The sequence below is a fragment of the Fomitopsis serialis genome (assembly GCF_022376445.1).
Source record: "Fomitopsis serialis strain Sig1Antser10 chromosome Unknown B0H18scaffold_138, whole genome shotgun sequence".
Taxonomy (NCBI): Eukaryota; Fungi; Basidiomycota; class Agaricomycetes; order Polyporales; family Fomitopsidaceae; genus Fomitopsis; species Fomitopsis serialis.
In genome coordinates, this window is record NW_025955098.1 from 19,806 (window position 1) to 39,150 (window position 19,345).

General features: G+C 56.9%; 2 protein-coding genes across 2 annotated transcripts; one reads left to right on the forward strand and one right to left on the reverse strand.

The window, feature by feature from the left end:
• Positions 1-1,625: 1,625 nt before the first annotated feature.
• Positions 1,626-5,794, forward strand: B0H18DRAFT_1124943 (uncharacterized protein; the record flags this gene model as incomplete). Its single annotated transcript, XM_048034934.1, has 4 exons — positions 1,626-2,768; positions 3,210-3,412; positions 3,467-4,889; positions 5,516-5,794. The coding sequence occupies 4 exons, from the start codon at positions 1,626-1,628 to the stop codon at positions 5,792-5,794; spliced, it is 3,048 nt and encodes a 1,015-aa protein (XP_047887078.1).
• Positions 5,795-13,153: 7,359 nt separating this feature from the next.
• On the reverse strand, positions 13,154-14,378 carry B0H18DRAFT_885970 (uncharacterized protein; the record flags this gene model as incomplete). The annotated part of the gene is made up of 2 exons (XM_048041095.1): positions 13,154-13,927; positions 14,133-14,378. Coding segments are annotated over 2 exons (1,020 nt in total), but the record flags the coding sequence as incomplete, so codon positions are not given.
• Between the last annotated feature and the right edge of the window lie 4,967 nt (positions 14,379-19,345).

Consider the following 19,345-nt stretch of genomic DNA (forward strand, 5'->3'; position numbering starts at 1 on the left):
TCGCGGAACGAGCACAGGAACCCGCGGAACGAGGAAGGCGACCACGGAACGAGAACGAGACAACCGCGGAACGAGTTTAGCGACTTGAAGGGCAGTGACTGCAGAGCCAGAGTGGGGCACCTTCGGAACGAGAACAAGGACAAGAACGAGACAGAGCTTTAGAGTCCACGGAGCGAGTTGGGAACAGAGTCGTCAGCGAGGCTTGGAGAACCGAGGACAAGGTCAGTAACCCTGAGGCATCGTTGCGAGATCATTTCTCGGCACATCTCCCCTCCACTCTCAAAACCCCTTCCACCCATGTCACCTCCAATCAGGGAGCAGCGAAATGACCCACCCCTCGAACATCGCGCCCGGGGGTACCACACTCCCGAGCTACACAACTGGAGCCCACCGCGAGGGTGGTACCCCTTTCCTGCTTCCTCCGCTCAGCCTTTGGCTTCGCGTCATCGCGCGTACACCATAGGCGAGCTGATTTACATCCCTTTCATCATCTTGTCACCCCATTGCCCACGGAATCGGTACCATCGACGCCCTATGCCGACGTAGCCACGACTCCGAGTGAAAGACTGAATGTGGACCTCGGGCCTGTCACACTGGAGGCAGCGACTCCCCGACACGGCGGCGTATCCATGCAAAAGACGGAACACGACCCTCTAGTCGAGACGGCAGCTTACGGTCCATCGAGGACAGGAGATGCGCAGACTTTTGTGCGCTCAGCTTCTCACCGAGGGGCACACGGAGAAGTTACTGCGGAGAGGGCGAGGACGACTACAGACGAATCTCAGGCTACCGTCCACATAAACACGGTTATCGGACGAGAGGGATCAGGCGACACCCCGAGCATTTACGAGCGAGCAATTAGACTCGGAGGCGCTACAGTGATTAGGACATGTATTCGGGGAGGGAGCACGAGCACTACACTACAGGCATCGGGAACCACATCGGGTGACGGCTCGTGCCAGGCGGTCGACCAGTTCTTCCTTGAGACGCGGCGCCTGACAGCTAGGTCATCCGGGCGAGTCGACGAGCTCGGAGGAGGTAGAGCAGGATGGGTCGAGATGCAGTCAAACGACCCTGCACCTTCGGGAGCAAACATCAGTCGCGCGACTCGGAGTCTGGAGCGAGCAGTGACGCACCCAGCCAGTGGACCCGAATGTCGACAATCCGAAGCGATGAATGGAGGGCAGGACGAGCAGGCGACTCTGCCTCTGCGACTGTCATCGCATCTATCAGGCCTGTTCGACCGTGTCACGACGAGAGATGAGCGAGCGACCTTGGACGGCGGAGCCAGTCAATCGAGCGTCGGCCTCATGCTGCTAGAGACAGCAAGATGTACACGCACGTGGGGAGGCTGGACCTGCGAATCCTGGCGAGTAGGAAGCTTCCAAGCACGCAAGCAGGGCAGCCATGCAACGGGGCCAGAGAGCAATATCGACATCGAGACTATGTACGCGAGGGAGCAGAGTGAGCGGATGGAAGTGCCTAGGGCGCAGAACGTGGACGTACGGGAGCATATCGTTGCGGCGGAACAGGGCTCCCGAGGAGTTCACACGGTAACTATAGAGGCAGCACGACGGTCAGAACGGACACGAAGCACTGTGGCAGAGATCAGACTCACCAGCGAAATGGGCACGAAGGGCGACATGTTCCCTATGGTGGTCAGTAGCCGGAAAGCGACCCAGTTCGGCGGTGTACTTGCTTCAACTCGAGGAGATCGAGGAGGAACGGATGTGCCGCGCGTAGTCGACCCAGCGTGGGCCTACGAGGGCTCAAGTGTAAGCGACACCGAACGAGAAAACAACGGAAGAACGGAGATACCTGGACGCGGCACCGACGTGGCGTCGAGCGGACGAGACGAGTCAGGGTCGCAAGCACAAGACTTCCGGCGGGCAGCGCGCGCGCGAAAGGATGTAGCGGCGACGGGTATTGTGCCACACCGTGGCTGGTACGGCAATCTGGGCGGTGACGAGAAGAGAACGGCGGGCGGCAAGCCATCGAGCGCAGCCACTAGCGCATGCGACAGGGAACGGGAGGAGGTCGGAGAGTTCTTGATGGCGGCGAGGCGAGTCGTCAAATTCGGAAACGACTGGCCACGGCTACATCAGCAAGCTGTACACGTGTCATGGGGGTCGAGGCAGGTCACAACAGCAGTGGTAAAGGATAGACGCACCAGTAGAAACCCTGCGATATGCCGTCCAGCTTCTTTGCGAGTCGAAGGCGTAATATCAAGTCGACGAGGTACACCGCACGTGCACACGAATGCGAGAAACGCATCAGACCTCCGAGGAGATACCCTGGGGCACGATGGCGCGACAACGGAGGAACTCGATACGTGCGAGCCAGACGAGCCGCAGGAGCGACGGGCGGAGCAAGCGCAGGCGTTCAGACAGGGTATGAATCGAGCAACTGAGATCGTACTCACCTACGGATTCTTCCCCACCAACTACGCGTACCCTCGACGTTCATCTCCCTCCGCGAGAACTGTCTGGCATGTGCAAGAGCACGCGACGAGCGCATTCGAGCTCGGAGTTGAGGACGTGCCCCTTCCGGGCAGACAGCGGGACGATGATGGACGCGACTGCGACTGGGAGCGTGCTGACGTGGCGAGAGATCAACAAGGGACCATGATCGCGATGGACGAGAGACAACACAACGAGATCCGGAGCGAGGTCCACAGGCAGTCGCAGGCAGAGGAGAGAGGACTCAGGCGAAAGACGATCGCTCAAGCGCCCGAACCACGGTCTGCACAGCGTACTGGCGCCTCGCTGGTCGGTCGAGTCGAAGTTCTGGCGCGCGCATTTTCGCAGCTCCCACGTCTCCTCAATACTAGTAGCTGGCTTGCGCATGTTTCTATCTGGCGAAGTGCGAGATGCTCAGAGACGGCCCATAGTTGCCATACCGTAAGATCGGAGGGAACCGCGTTATGTGCGTACAAGCGGCAGCGGCACGACCAGGGGGTCCTACCCTTAGGTGAAGCAGACACTCGAGGCAAGCGTATGGGCGAGAGGGAACGGTTGGAGCGCGAAAGAGCAATAAGGACAGTTCTATGCGCAAGTGAGTCACCGCAACAGTCACGACTGAACGGAGGCGACGTAGCAGGTCTGTGCATCGATATGCATGCACTGAGGTGCCAGCAGGCGGACTCGGTGATAGCAAACTCATCAACGGAGGGAACACTCACTCACGGATCTGTACCACCGATGAGGCAGACGGGTTGGGATCGCGACTCACAGTCAGACGGAAGCGAGAAGTGTAGCAGCGAGAGTCTAGCGACGGACAGGAAACAGACGAGCTTCGAGGACGACGCGTCACAGAGGGAACAAGACGACTTCAGGAAGACGGCACGGCGGAGCATTGCCGGGCGGGATGATTCCTCAGAGGCAAAGCAGCCAGACGCGGAGGGAACATCAACGTTCGGATGAGTGTCAACACAGGACGGACTCACCCAGAGCGCCCCCACGATCAGTCGCTCGCGCGCGGGACCGCTGTTCTTGCCAGTCTTGGTCATCACATCCGGGCGGAAGGAAAGGGTACACGTATGCAAGGACGCGACGAGCGGAGTGTCTCCTCCGAAGCGACTGGAGGGCGGTGACGGGAGCGGCTGTCGCCGACGAAGAGCTGAGGGCGATTGGCACTCAGGCAAACGGTCGGACACGAAAGGAAGTATCGAGGACGCGGGTACAGGAAGTCAAGCTCGAATCATGCGGTCGGTCGAAGTGAAGAGTATCTATTGCGAGGCTACCTACAACAGACGGACGAGTCGAACCAGCGCGCCCACGGGAGAATTAAGCGACGCCCGCTCGGAAGTCACGGCGAGCCGGCAACTTGAAGTTCCGTCTATCCAGACGGGACGCGAGTACGGGTGCGAGAGCACGGACAGGCGAGCAGTTGCGGGTACGGCACGGGCGAGCTCAGAGATGGAGGTGCGCCAGTGGAAACAGCGAGAGCGGGACAGATCTCTGGATGCATCGAGACGACAAGTTGCGGATTTAGACGGGGAACGGGAGCTACGGGAGGAGCGGGATGAAGGAACGCGGACGTTCGGACGCACGCTGGCGACCGAGATTGCCAGGCGATATGCGAAGCGATCACCAGCTAGCGGTGACGACCTCGTGGAGGGAGCGGAAGATGAACGAAGCACTCAGTGCGGAGCGAACCGAGGAGCTTGGAGGCTAGAGGAGGTAAATAAGGGGTGGAGTAGTTGGATGGTGAGCGCGAGCTATGAGACTATGACCGGGCGGAGGGAACGAGGGGATGTAGAGGATCGTCTGGAGGCTGCTGGACGAGAGATCGCAAGTCAAGACGACCACTTAGGAGTACAGAAGCACTACGCGGAAGGAACGCGAGCGTCTGGACGAGGGGATGGACTCACCCGTAGTCTCTGTGCGGCAAACGGTGCAGCTCGTACCGACCGGGTTTGGAAAGTGTTGCCTCAGACGCAAGAGGACGACGGTGGTACAATTGGTCGCGGCGTCGGGGAAGCGGAGGAAGGAGGTGAGAGTCAGCCGAGGATGAGGACCGCTACTGGTGTGGCTGAGCACAGGGAGTGCTGCGGCGGGAAGGATAAGCCGTCGCAGGCCGAGATATTCACGAAGGAACCGAACGTGTTTATGCAGGGTATCCACGGCATGGCGAACCCTCAAGTCGCAGACGTAGCGCGCACCCTTTCACGTATCCTCAAGTCGGTTATGGTCCTATTAGCGGGTGCACTGGCGTGCAGCGGCATCTGGCGACATATGATGAAGGCCGTGTCAGGGCATCTGGATCGCGCTGCGGAGGGGACCACGTACGAGGATCTGAGCCGCAGGGAACACGACTCGGATGCGAATCTCAAGAGGTTGTCGACGGGAACGCCAAACACGAGAGCTGATCGGACGGATCAGTGCCAGGTGCGAGTGACTGCCCACGTAGCGCGGCTCGGGAGCAGACCAGCGGAGAGGGTGTCTCGGATCGACACGCGGTGCAAAACAAGAAGGGGCAGGACATCGAATCCCAGAGCATCCGGAGCACATGTACGAGTCGGGAGCGAGAGATGGACGAGCACGCGTACGGCAGGGAGAGCATCCAGGGGCATAGGTCAGCTGGGGTGTCAGTTTCGAGCGCGAGACGAGTCGGAGGGAACGAGTGGAGAGCGAAGCATTCGTGCAGTCCACAAGACGAGAGGCGGGAGACGTCGATTGCCAGCATGTTCAGCGACAGGACGCAGACCAGACGCGCGGGCACAGATGGTCAGCACGGATCAGGGACGAGAACGGACGCGGCAGTAGGGTCCGTACAGCGAACGGTTCGATGCGGGTCTACGGGATACAGGACTGGAGGTATAAGACCGCCGACAGAGAGCGTGCCGAGGTCCGTGACGTCGACGAAGGCCTGTCGGAAGAGGCAGAATTGGACCAGGGAGGATCCAGGCGACGACCGTCCAAGAAGAGCCTGCGCAGTTCCCTACTGGGCTGCCAGTCTCCGAGTCGCTGAGGGGCCATTCGCACGCAACATCATCTGGCGACACCCGCTACAGGAGGCGACGGGGGTATCCCAGCGATCCGAGGAGGACGGCAGACGCGGGGACCCGTACAGCTCCGAAGGATCGAAGGCAGACGACTCAGTGGCGAGCCAAGTGTCTACCGAGGCAGAAGTGAGCGGCGCAACAACCGACGAAGGAGAACGAACCAGGGCACAGAGGGAGAGCGGATCGATCAAGCGCGCGCGGCGGAAGAAGGCAGACTGCGGGCTGTGTGCAGCAGTTGAGCCCGAGTCGTTGCGGAGAGAAGCGTCGGTTTACCCAGTGCTGAGGTAAGGGAGTGGAGAGGTGTCGGACCGAGTCAAGGGGAAGTGGAGTCGGTCCACCAGGACACCGAGTGCGGCGATGCGGTGGGAACCATGGAACTTCGAGTCAAACCCGGAATACCATCGGAGTGCGACGAGGCGAGGTCAGACGATTCAGGGATGCAGCGGGCCGGCAGTCATGCGAAGGACGGATACGCCGAGCGCCGTGTAGCCGTGGTAGACCCCCACATTGGTATCGAGAACAAGCACAGCGGGGACTATATTGGGTCGATGAGCACAGCGCAAGTATCTGAGAGCGGATGGTGGGTGTCGGTTATCCCAGAAGCCGCGAGTGGTGGCGAGCTAGGCGACGGCGAGGCCGACGCAAGTGCCCAGGAGAGACAAGGGCTGGAGCCGAGAGGCGGGCAGGCCGGGTCCGAGCAGGAGGACCACGTACGTCAAGACGGGCAGCGAGCAACGAGTCTAGACCAGGGATGGGCGAGCGATGTGGTTGGACGATTAGATGGTCGCGAGCAGCACTTACCGAGCGGGACGAAGACCAGGGGCCAGGTCGATGAGCACATGGCAGCGATGGACAAGGACGCGCCAAGGCCTGTATCGAGGGACGTTCTGTTACAGCGAAACGAAGTCGAGAGAGGGGATGTATACGTGGAGAGCATACAACGCTGGGGCGCGAGCTTGGAGCTGGGTCCGGACGGGACAACTCACCAGAGATTCAGCCGTGGCGGGAGTGTCCCTACGACTGGGCAGCAAGAACCAGCTGAACTGGGTATACCGCCGTGGACGCAAGACGAGTATACGTGGACCAAGAACGACGGAACGGGTGAGCGCATGCAGGACAGCGAGTGCGCAGTAATGCTCCCGCAGAGGAACCCGGTCGAAGTCAGTGAGCGAACTGGCGATCTCATGGAAGCAGGAGGCATACCCCGGGAATGTTCTGCGGCGGACGAACCTGCACGGGCACATGGCGAGACAGACCAGGACGCGAGCCTGCTGCTGAGTAATGGGGAGTCCAAACCCGCGGGCGAAGGCGCCGAAGCTAGCGAGACGCAGGAGGCGGCGAGACAACAAGTTCAAGTACAAGTAAGGACATCAATGCGCGCGGCAGGAGAGAACAGACATACCGAGTGTAGGAAAGCGGGCGAGAGCACGAAGGATAGCGATGGCGAGGTGGTTCCGCAGGAGGACTTGGTCGAGATCAGCCAGCCATACGGGCTGAAAGCGAACCTCGAAGACGTGCCGCAGCAGCGACGCGTGGGAGACAAGGACGTACGTGCACGTGACGAGACGAAACGGGGCGAGAGCTTGGAGCCAAGAGGAAAGGCTGAGCCCGAGATGCGAGGCCCGGAGCCAAGCGCCGAGCGACTCGAGAGTGAGCAGGAGGACCCCGTATGTCAGGGAACAGGGGGTGGACTCGCGTGCTGCAAGACGAGGCCGATCAACGACACAAGGTACACCCTGCGACTGGAAGCCGAACTGGGAATGCCGTCGTGCGCACAGACCAGGGATGGACAGGCCGAGCGAGAGGAAACGGGCGAGTACGCGCTAATCGAGGATCATGGACCAGTGTCGCAGGCGAACAGGGCTGAGGTCAGCCAACCAACCGGGGCTCTCGTGGGCTCAGCAGACGTACCCCCGGGATGTTCTGCGGCAGACGGGCTAGCACGCGCGCATGACGATAGGGACCAGGCCGCGAGCTTCAGGGCGGCAGAATCGCACTGTTTAACCAGGTCGTCGGCATGCATATCGGGAGAGAGCGGATATGTCGAGTCTGAGAGAGCGGGCGAGTGCGCACGAGACGGGGATGGTGCGACGGTTCTGAAGGTGACCTCGTTCGGGACCAGCGAGCTAGCGGAAGGACCGGCTATCGTTGAGTCGGACGGGCAAGAGTCGGGACCGCAAGCAGGGTGCGTCGACGCCAGCCGGTCAAGGGAACTCCCGGCAGAAATGACGGGCCAACCATTGCAACGAGAGGCGGGGGAGGGACACGTCCGAGCTCATGGGAACTTGAACCAGCGCGCGGGCGTTCAGCTGAGTAATGGGGAACCCGAGTCAGCTGATGAACACGCAGGACATGGCGGCGTTCGGGAGACTGCAAGACCATGGAGTCGAGCGGGTATGTCGAGGCACACTGGCAGGCAGGGAGAGAACGGACGTCCCGAGTGTAAGGGAGCGAGCGTGCGGGCGCAGAACAGCAATGGCGAGGCCATTCTACGGGTCAACCTGATCGAGGTCAGCCAGCCAAACGGACTACCTGCGGACCACGCAGACGTACCGTGGCGTCGAGGTGCGAGAGCCAGATGCGTATATGCTGGTGGGGACACAAACCGGGGCACGAGCTTGAAGAGGAGCAAAGGGGAGCTGGATGACGGATGTGCTGGCGATAGCGAGACAGGGAGGGAGACAAGGCGAGACTGGCAAGCATCGGGCGGAGTACCGTCAGGGATGTGGATGGAAGGCGAACGCACCGGACTTGAGAAAGCAGGCACGAACAGGGAGGAGGGTGTCAGCGAAGCGGTTTGGCGAGTCGGGATCGCCGAGGTCAGTCAGTCAATCCACCCCTTCACGGAGGCACTGGACATATCGTGGCGGCGATGCACGGCGGGCAAACGGAGGGAGTACAGGCGGGCCAGAGCCGATGTTATAGGTGAATACGGGCAGGAAGGCGGGGGCGAAGAGGTGCCACAGACGGGATTCATCGATATCAGCCCGCAGAACGGCTGCTTCGCGGATTCAGCAGACATACTGGGGCATGGATACGGTACGGGTGGGCTCGTGCTCGTGCACACAGGAAGGAAGGTGAACCGGTGTGCGAGCGTCGAGCCGAGTATGGGGGAGCGAGTTGATGAACGTGCTGGTCGTAGCGAGACCTGGAGAGCGAGGAGACGGGGAGCCGCATCAGCAGAGTTGTTGTCCGTGCAAACGGAGAACACGCGCTCTGAGTACGATGGGACGAGCGGGCACGCGCAGGACAGCGAATGTGGTGAATTACTGCAGGTGGGGTTCACGGAGATCATCCAACCCCTGCGAGTCGAGATGGACCGTGCCTGGAGCTTTGAGCCGAGTAAGGGGGACTGGGACAAGGACGTCCAGCAGTTTAAGATGGAGTGGAACAGCGAGTGCGATGAGGAACCCGATCAGTGGAACGCAACGCGAGGCTGTGGCGAACGAGCAATACCTACGTACAAGGAACAGCGGGACGTGACGACCGAGCATCCGAGCCACATATGCGAGGCCGGGGACCGTATGGAAATCGGCAGGAGCAGTGACTCACCGGACGAACCGGGGCAGGGATCGCGAGCGGAACACAGCGCGGATAGTCCAAGAGATAGGGCGAACAACTACGAGCCTGATTCTGCGAGTCAAGACGTACCTGAGGATGCCTGGCTGCTAGGAGACTTCGGGGAGTTCGGCGCTGATACGCCGGAGCAGACCCCTGAGGAGGACCTCGTCGCATGCTGGCACATTGCGGAGGATGGGCGGCGGTTGTGGGGGCACATTCCGCGACTCGAAGCTGAGGCCGCCCTGCGCGAAGTTGAGCAGGCAGACAAATGGATCCCAGAGGACAACACGCGCACTGTTGACGAGGACGCCGAGCGGAACAGATGGCTAGCGCAGTTCCTGGTACACGAGCACATACGACTCGGGGTACCACTGGCAGAGGTCTCGGATAGCCCAAGGGGCGAGCACTTGACGCAACGGGAGATTGGGCAAGCAGTCGGCCTGGGAAGCTCGAGCGCGGACGGTCCAGCGGGACGCGAGCGACCACAGAGGGCGTATCCGAGAATGGGGGAACCTCGGAGAGGAGCTAGACCTGGTGGTCAGCCAGATAGGGCGGTCGACGCGGTAGAACGTGGACCGCGAGACTCGGAGTGCCTTATACTCGCTGAGTCGGCCGAGCTGAACATCCCGGAGGAAGCGCACGATGACGGGCTGCGAAGCTGTTGTCATCTCGACAAGCACGGACAGTGGATCATCGAGCTCCTTTCGCGCGACGAGGCGAAGAAGGCGGTAGCGGAGGCAGATCAGCGGTTGCGGAGCGGGTTCATGCGTGGCAGGTCAGGGGCAGCTCGAGGACATACCACACAAGACACCGAGCAGAACGAGTGGTTAGCGCGGAACCGTGCACACAAGCGCGTACGACTCAGGGCCGTGGTCTCGGAGAGCGAGAGGGATGAGCAGTTGACACGGTGCGACACTGGAGAAGCATGCAGCCCGGGTCGACGAGTCAGAGGAAACCAGATCCGTGACACGCATAGTCCGGCGAACCGAGAACATCCGCGCAAGAGGGATTCTCGGAGAGGTACGGGACCGGCTGGTTGGCCAAATGGCGCGATTTATGCAGAAGAACCTGGACTTACCGGGGAGCATCGTTTTGTCGGGTTCTCTGAGTCGGAAGAGGTTCGCGAGGACGACTTGGAGCTGATCACTTGCTGCCATCTCGACGACCACGGGCAGTGGATTGTTAAATCTCTTCCGCGCGACGAGGCGAAGAGGGCGGTTGCGGAGGCAGACCAGCGGCTGCACGGTGGGTTTGTGCGCAGGTTAGGGACAACTCGAGGTCACACCATGCGAAGCCCAGCGGAACGAGAGCGACTGTCGAGCATGGATCCGAGTATGGGGGAGCTGCAGAGAGAAGCTGGACCTGGTGGTCAGCTCGACATCGCAATCGACGCAGAAGGATCGGGATTCAGCGAGTGCTTACTTCTGGAGTCAGCCAAGCCCAACGTCCCGGAAGAGGCTTGCAACAATGAACTAGTCAGATGCGGCCATCTGGACGAGAACGGGTGTTGGATCGTCGAGTACTTGCCATATGCAGAGGCGATTGATGAGACAAACTGGGACTGTGGCTGGGTCAACCGGGACGAATGTCGCGCGCGCAGTTCCAGCGCAACTCGAGGACAGATCACAGAAGATAACCGAGCGGAAGGACTGGCAACATTTATGTCGCAGTGGATTGCTCTCGGTTAGTGTTGCCAAAGGAGTAGGTGACCGGGGACGGTCACAATTCGAGTATGGGGGAGATGTGGGGAGTGCCTCCCACATAGGCCCGGACAGTACGCATTTCACCTATTTTGAACCTTCTGGATGATACAGTTCCCTCCGAGCACAACGACAACTTTCTTTCTTCCTTCCGACATCTAATATCTACTGTACTTCATGGACTTGGTACGATTTCGCATCTCTTACCATATATAGCAACTAGCTACTCTTAGTCAGCATTTGCGGCATACAGTGCCATGAAGACATGTACATATCTTACTTAGTTCTCCCCACCTCCGAATCTAGACATCTGCGAGCACAGCTTGTGGGTCCCTCATACATTTGTTGGAGCTGGGAGAGGCTCCCCGGGTTGGTCAACAGTGACCTTCTTGGGCAATCAAGGATCTTCGGACGTGCACGGTGCCACGTAATCGAGAAAAGACAAGTCCTACGACTTGGAGGCCAGGACAGCTCGGAAGATACAGGACCCGGACAGGGACTCGCGGAACGAGTACAGGAGCTTGCGGAACGAGTACGGGAGCCTGCGGAACGAGTACAGAAGCTCGCGGAACGAGTACAGGAGCTCTCGGAACGAGTACAGGAGCTCGCGGAACGAGCATAGGCGGCTGCAGAACGAGCGTAGGAGCTCGCGGAACGAGCACAGGAACCCGCGGAACGAGGAAGGCGACCACGGAACGAGAACGAGACAACCGCGGAACGAGTTTAGCGACTTGAAGGGCAGCGACTGCAGAGCCAGAGTGGGGCACCTTCGGAACGAGAACAAGGACAAGAACGAGACAGAGCTTTAGAGTCCACGGAGCGAGTTGGGAACAGAGTCGTCAGCGAGGCTTGGAGAACCGAGGACAAGGTTACGATCCCTGAGGTACGAAGGTATCGTTCTTATGATGGACCACCATGAAACGCCTTAGCGATTCCTCCAGAATGGCAGTTTGTTCCCACAGTGCACGTGACATTCAGCCACCCAGATAAGTAGAGATAAGTAACTGTTAGTATGAGTTACTTATCTGAGTCTGAAATTTCAGACTCCCAGACGACGCGACTTGCACCAACAGATACAAACAAATGCAGTGGTTAAGCGCTCACTTATGGATATGAGGGCCATGAAACGCCTTAGCAGTTCCCCCAATAAGGAAACTGATAAACATATCATGTGACTGGCAGCTGGGTGGCTCAATGCTGCAAGCGCTTACACACTGTAGTGCCTATATAGTCTCAGCCAGTAACAAATCATAGTATACATAATATGCTCCCCTTATAGTCCTTCATTCACAGAGTATACAGCAATTTTACGCAGTATAGACAGTCACTGGCTAACTCAGAAAATGCAAAACAAAAAAATGCACATATGCCTCTGCAGATTCAATGTGTTTCTTTATGACTCAAATATGTTCTATGTGTACACTGCAATGTATATGTGTGGTTTAGACACTGTGGACAGCTCATTCGCTTCTATGATGGAGCCAACAAGGATAATGATGGGTAATATGAGCATCCTTTACCATATTGTGCTCCATATATCCCATGTAGTGATCACTATTGCAGCTCAAAGCAACAATACGCTGGTGTTGGATGTGACTGTATATTTCCCACATTTTCTGCATTTGTCTGAGCCCCATATGCACTAATGTGTGTATGATACCTCTTTGGGAAGGCCACATACTCCATATGGCAATTGTGCAGCCACTAGCTTTGTCTTGCACACAGTCACAGACTAGGGATACATATATGCATCTGTACTTTATGGAGAACTGGAAAAGCTAATATAGCAATATATATGGTCATGCTCTAGGTACCAAGGTTACAGACAGGACAATATGATTTTGACACATATATAAAGTACACAGCCATATCACCCATGTTCCACGCATAGATTCAGCCCATACAAAAAGGCTATGCTACATTACAATATACCTCATGATATGAAGTCACACAAGTGACATGCTCCAGATCAATAAGTTGCCTGTATTTATCCCTAGTGTTCATCAGGGTCTTCAGGCATGATTTTGTGAGGTTATTCATTGTTCATAAAGCACATATTAGCCTGCACAAAATGTAAAATCTACCAAGTGTATTGCAATGATTATAGTAGAATGCCATTGCTAGCATCACATCTGTTATTTATTCAATCACACTTTGTTATCACTGCTGTCACACAGTGTTATCACTTCTATCACACACAGGGTTATCATGTCTGTGACATGGTGTTATCATGTTTGCTACAATCCAACCATGTTGTCTATCCATTGTAGACAGGGCAATGTACAATGAGGAAGTTCTACCTTAGGCAGAGTCTCATACTGAATGAATAACCCATACATGACTTTCTGTATAGCTCAGAGCTCTACTAACACTACCAATCTATTATCTAAAATGGCACCTTCTTCCCAGCCCTCTTCACTTTGCACAGCGTGTGCTCTACCATGACAGGATCAAACACAATCTTGGACTTCACATCAGCAGACAGCTTGGCCTCAAGATGATCATGTGCAAGCTTAAAAGCCTTGCACACTTCATCTTGAGTAGCTGACTTGCCGCTGATCAGTCCAAGACATGCAAGACCGGCAAACGCACCAGCCTTCAAGTTCCAAACCACCTCACCCATCTCCTCCACCGTCGGCATCTTCACCTTCCCAGCATATGCAAAGTCAGCAGCCAGGAGAGTGGAAGTCAGAGGTCCAGAGGATGGAAGGTGCTTGCGCTGGATAGCTCCAGTGCGACACTCTGCAAGGAACTCCTGTCGCGCATCCATGAACGCAACCGGGTGCGCATGAAAGAACTCACGGAAGTGAGGCTCAGCTGCAAAATAAGCCTCCGCATGCTGAGGACCGCGCTGGGGTTGGTGTGTCCCATAGCATGACTTGTCGCAGAGGTAGTCCTCCGGGTGAGCAGCGACGAGTTTCTTGAAGTCCTTGAGAGAAGGGAAGAAGTTGGGAGAGAGGTAGGAGGCCTTGGCTCCAAAGGTGATGCAGCGGTGGAGGATACCGCTGGCAATGGCGCCAACCTTGCCTATGTTGTCAGGATGGAAGGGGCCAGAGGGAGATGTTACTGCGCGACGGCCCCTAGCGAGCTCCCGGAAAGGCAAGCGCTTGTCATCGTTCTGCGCACACCAGCGCTGAAGAACAGACGACGACTTGGTCAACTTCGCACCTTCCAGGAGATGGGGGAGGACACCGTAGCAGTCCATGATGAAGCCCAAGAGCGCATCAAGACCGTGAGCATCAGAGTTGGTGAGCTGCAGGGGAATGGTAGGCACAGGGGGAGCAGAGGAAGATGGAGTGGAGGGAGCTGGGATGACGCCGGCACGAAGTCTGAGGAACTCAGCAAACGCCTGCGCATCGGGCGACGTTGGCTGAGAGAGAACTGGGAGCCCGGCAGAGATCATAGTAGAACATGTCCAGACGGTTGGAGGAGACAAGACGATGGCGCTCATGAGGAAGGAGAAGAGATGCCTCCGCGCGCAGGTAGATGTCCCAGACGCCATCCAGAAGGAGGACATCAGAGGTGCGGAAGGCAGAGATGATAGCGCGGATGAAGAGAGAGCGGAGGTAGGAAGCGGTCTTCGTGGGGAAGTCGAGCCACGTGCGCAGGGTGCATGGATGAAAGTGATAGACGCACCACGACGCAGATCAGGCGACTGGTACCGTGTCTGTGGGATGGTGGCAGAACCGGTGGGAGACTGGGGAGGAAGTCCTCGCGCTGGAGCTTCACAGAGTCGTAAGACTGGAAGCCCTTGTCCACAGCGCGTGCAAGACGTGCAAGCCAGTCATCAGCGTCAGAGTCACCTTCAAGGACTTTGATGCAGTAGTTGACTGCAACACGGTCTAGCCACAGCCATGCATAGTAGTTCATGAGCATGACTTCAGACCGCAGAATGGCGCGCTTAAGGTGCTGGACCCAATCAGCGCGCTCAAACTGGGTCTGAGCAGACCAGTTCTAGATCAATGCAAAGTCAGACACGCTCTGAATGCATCAGAAAATGAAGACTTACACTTTGCAACAAAACGCAAACTCAACAGAGCGTGCAGCGGCGGAGTCCTCACCCTCCATCGCGTCAAAGAGCCGGTCAAGCATCTTGCGCGGTACAGAGGCTAAGTCTGGCTGCTGCACGTTCAGAACACGTGCAACATTGCCTAGACTCTTGTTCATGGCATGGAACTTCCCCTCAGTGAAGAGAGAAAGAACCGCCGCATACGCTAAGTCCAATGTGAGTGATTGAAACAAATGACACAAAATTGAGACTCACGGTTTGCACTTGTACTTCCAGAGGGACCCGCTGCATCAGACTCAGCATCACTCTCATCAACTTTGAAAAAGAACATATCTGAGTGAGAAATTCAGGTATAAAATGCAAAGTCAATGGCGTACCTTCATCATCCACACCCTGCAATGACGCTGCAGGTGGACCCATAAGGTCATCCAGAGCTACAGAGGGCTGAGCTTGATCATCCTCTCCATCAGAAACATGGCGAGCTATGAAAGAAAGCATGAAATTGGAACTACTACAGCGCAACTGACTTCTTACTGGCACGGCGAGGTCGCAAAGTCCTACCACCTCCACGCTGAGCTGGCTCAGCAGACCCACTAGCCTGACCAGCTGCAGGTCCTGCTAAGGCCATCACACGTGCTGAACGACGTGGATGGCCTATGACTTGAAGAGCTATAAGGCAAACTGTCAGTAAAGCCAAAAGAAAGCGCAAAAAAGGCGCAAAAAAGCGCAACAAGTGCTGCAAAGCTAACAAAAAAGCGTAAAAAAGCGCACCATCTTCATTTCCTAAGTCCAGATGCACTGTGAGAGCCATGAGATTGTGCTCAAACTGTACAACTATGAGACTACTCACCTCGCTGTGCAGGTCTGCTATCAGCATCTGCACCATCCTCCTCATCGCGCGCACGCTTCTTGCCCTTGGTCTTCTTCGGCTTAGCGCTGCCCTTGGCTTGCGCAGTCTTCTGTCCACTCTTGGAGGACTTCTCTGCAATCACCAAGTGAGCAAGACAACACAAGAGAACGTACAAGACTTACTGTGTGCTTTGGAACCTGAAAACCAAGTCAGAACACAAGTCCAGAAATGCTTAAGTGCAGCACTTACGTCCAGGACGCGTCACTGGCGCTGGGTCTGGAATCTCCAATTCATGGCGGAGGGCGACAATGTGCTTGTCATACGTCGCACGTGGAATGACAGCCGCATAGTGCAGCTTGTGCTCCTTCCACTCCCTCCAAACCTGAGCACGCTCATCAATGGATGGATGAACGTACTCAGGTTGTCAGGCCGATGTTCAAGGACAGGAACAAGTTCCGTGTCAGAGAATGTGATGGGCTGGCCCTCCTCATCAACCGCAGAGAACGCTTTGAAGAACGCGTCTGGGTCAAGAGATGGGCCCACATCGGCCTGACGCCACAAAGAGAAGACAACATTGTACAACTGGCGCACCAAAAAAGACGCAACGGTACGTCTGTCCCCAATGTTGAGACCATCAACAGCGTAGTTGAGCTTGTTGGTATCCGTCTTGAAGTCCCGGTCATACCTGAAGATGCATCAGTATGCTGAAAAACAACAAGTCCAGGACTTACATAGGATTGTACATCTCCGGTGGGACCTTCAGCACGTCCCGCGCAAGCGCACCAAGCGCAAGCATGGACTGACCATCCATGACCCGGCTCATGGGGTACATGATATGGTTAAGACGCAGCGCGTCCTCTGCAATCTCGACAGAGGGGTCCGTGACGTACGGACTCATCCCCATGTGCCAATGAAGGCCAGAGAACAAGACGGTGAGTAGGCTAGACCTCTCCGTCTCGTCCTCTGCGAAACCGTCAGGGAGTCTCACATACGTGTAAGACTCTGGAAACAGGAAGAGCCCGGGGTGGATGCCCGCGTGCAACTTCGAGAAGACGGTCATGACAGACATCGCACCTATGGAATCATGCTGATCCTGGTGCAGCCCACCGAAAAAGCCCAGAGACTCTGACAAGTTCATGGGCCCTGCATAACACGTGTCAGAAGTGAACACAAATAAAGAAAAAGACTTACCTTTCTGCAGCTCTGTCAGGTAATCAGGCGTGGAGATGTTGAGCTGGCTCCCACCAAAGCATACATTGTCCACACTCCCCGGGCGGAAGTACCCGAGGAGCTTGGCCTGCAGCTCCATGCGGTGGTGAAGCTCAGGCTGGACGGTGCGGATGACATGAACTCCAAGTTCACCGCCCACCTGCAAAATGATAAGTCAAAAAATGTGAGATGCAACAACTCTTACCTTTGCAAGCTCCCTACGTATCTTCGCATCCTCACCATCGCCACCCACAAAGGACTTAGCCTCTACGTTGGGGGACAGGACACCATTCTGGGCCTGCTGGGACTGGGTGATAGCGTAGATACGCTTACGGTCAGCGGTACCTTTCAGGCCCTTGTCGAGCACAAGACGCTCGAACTCCGTGCCTTTCACCCAGCCCCCGTCCTCCTTGACGGGCGCCTCACGGGAACACTGGTCAACGGGACCAATGATCTCACTACGGAGGCTGAGGTAGCGCTCCTGCAGCTCCAAGGGCATGTCCCTACGCAGCAGTGAGCATGAAAAGCAATATGGAAACAGAAATACTTACCTCTGGGCAAAGATCTGTTGGCGCAGGACATCATCTTCCCAGCCCGGGCCGGCCGGCGACGCAACGTAGACGGGCCGTGCGAACAGCGAGTCACGTGGGCGCAGAAGTGCCACCCTAGCAATACATAAGCTCTCATTCATGAGATGGATTGCATGCTTACCTTTGTCCCGCGCGTCGTCCTCCGAGACATGCGGGAGATCCCAATCCGACGGCTTCCTGCGGTCGTCGCAGCGGCGGCACGCTCGCTGTTATCGACGAACGTGAGGTAGCACGTCGTGTTCGGTCTCCCTTGTATGGGTTACGCGGGTGCTCGTTCACCTTGAAGAGGGGAGGAGTGGACTCGGGGCGGTTAGCCACTGGGACCCACTCCCCAGGCGCATTCAAGATTGTGCTTGCAGGGATCCCAAGGGATATGCAGCAGAAGTGCTAGATGTGGTTAGTACTGCATCCCAGAATGAAGAATGGATCACTTACTATATCCAATTGCCTTCAGAACACTCCAGTTCTCCAGGGAAACCTTCGGGGAGGACAGGTTGGTCTTCCTGAGGCTACAGTGCCAAAAAAAGCGCTATCAGAGGCTGTTCACTGCAGAAAAAGAACAGGGATGGCATATCTAGGCACTCACCATGACAGATGCTCGAAAATTCGGGCTGGATGGCAAGAATATGGGGGTGCAGAGGCTGGAGAGTCGAGGAGATGGAGGTCATTCAAGGGAAAACCGCAGAGTCCTGCGTTTGGCACCCGCGTGCCGTTCGGAGGTGCAACTGTCTGGAAATTCCGCACGGTTGCACCTCCGAATGGCACGAGGGGCTTGCCGACCCGCCAAATCGACGGGATTTGAAGACAGATTCAGACTCCATGCGATGCCGAGACACGCGCTTGAGCGGAGTCCAGAATTGTGGCTGAGGGCACTCGAGCGATCCTCCTCGCTCGAGCAGTGTCCCTCAGCTTCGTCGCGTCCAACGACACACATTGAACGTCCCGCAACGAGACGGGAAGGAGTAGGAGGGGTTAAGGGAACAACCAGGTGAGTAATGTAGAGTTTCTGAGTCATAGGAAATGCTTACCTTCGAGTGAAGACCTCGACTTCTGTTGTGAAGTTCACGCCCTCGCACGGCCGGCCCCTACTCCCCCATGCCCCGCTGGCGGTCAGGAGCGGTTGCGGTCGATTCTCCCAGCTCCGGAGAATTGAACACACCCGCTTTTGTCCACACGCCCACACTCACAGCCTTGCAGCTCGCCATCAAAGTCGGCGCGCCTCTCATCGACCACCCCTGCTCTCCCACCTCCACCGCTTCGTCCCGCGCCCGCCGCCCGTGCGCAAGTGACGCAGGCGACTCTCCCAGCATGGGAGAGTCGAGCGTCGCCGGTTCCGCGACAAACGAAGGCCCTCAGAAGGCCCTGGGTGGCGATCTGCGCACCCAGGGCCCTACCCTCCCTGTCAACCTCCACCCGGCCGTCCCGTGCTTGCCGCGCGTGCACCCCAGTTGTGGTAGGCCCTGTGGCAGTATGCTAAGTCTAATGCAGCATTGGAAAGGGCACATCAAATCTACTGCAAGAGTGCAACGTTTCAGGAATGCCATGGATACCAGTGCAGTAAACACAGCAAAAACTCCTTTTCCCCCATTGCCATTGAGTCAAACTACACAGAAACAGATCATAACTGACTTTTCCACTGAGATACAGCCAGCCCATTGTCATGAACTGGGTTGTGCTGTCTGTGGACTGCTGTATCCTCTTTCAAAACTTCTTCCTCTTGACTCTGTGACAAACAGTCTTCATCTGTTGGATGCTGCAGGTCAAGGAGTAACAAGGAAAGAGCGGACAAGTGACAGTGACTCTGTGGAAGAAGTGTCTGGACCAGTTCTAGTGCCCAGTGCTAGACATGTGTACCATACATGCCAATCTGCATTAAAGGAAAATGAGGTCCCAAATCATGCACTCGCAAATGGGCTCTGG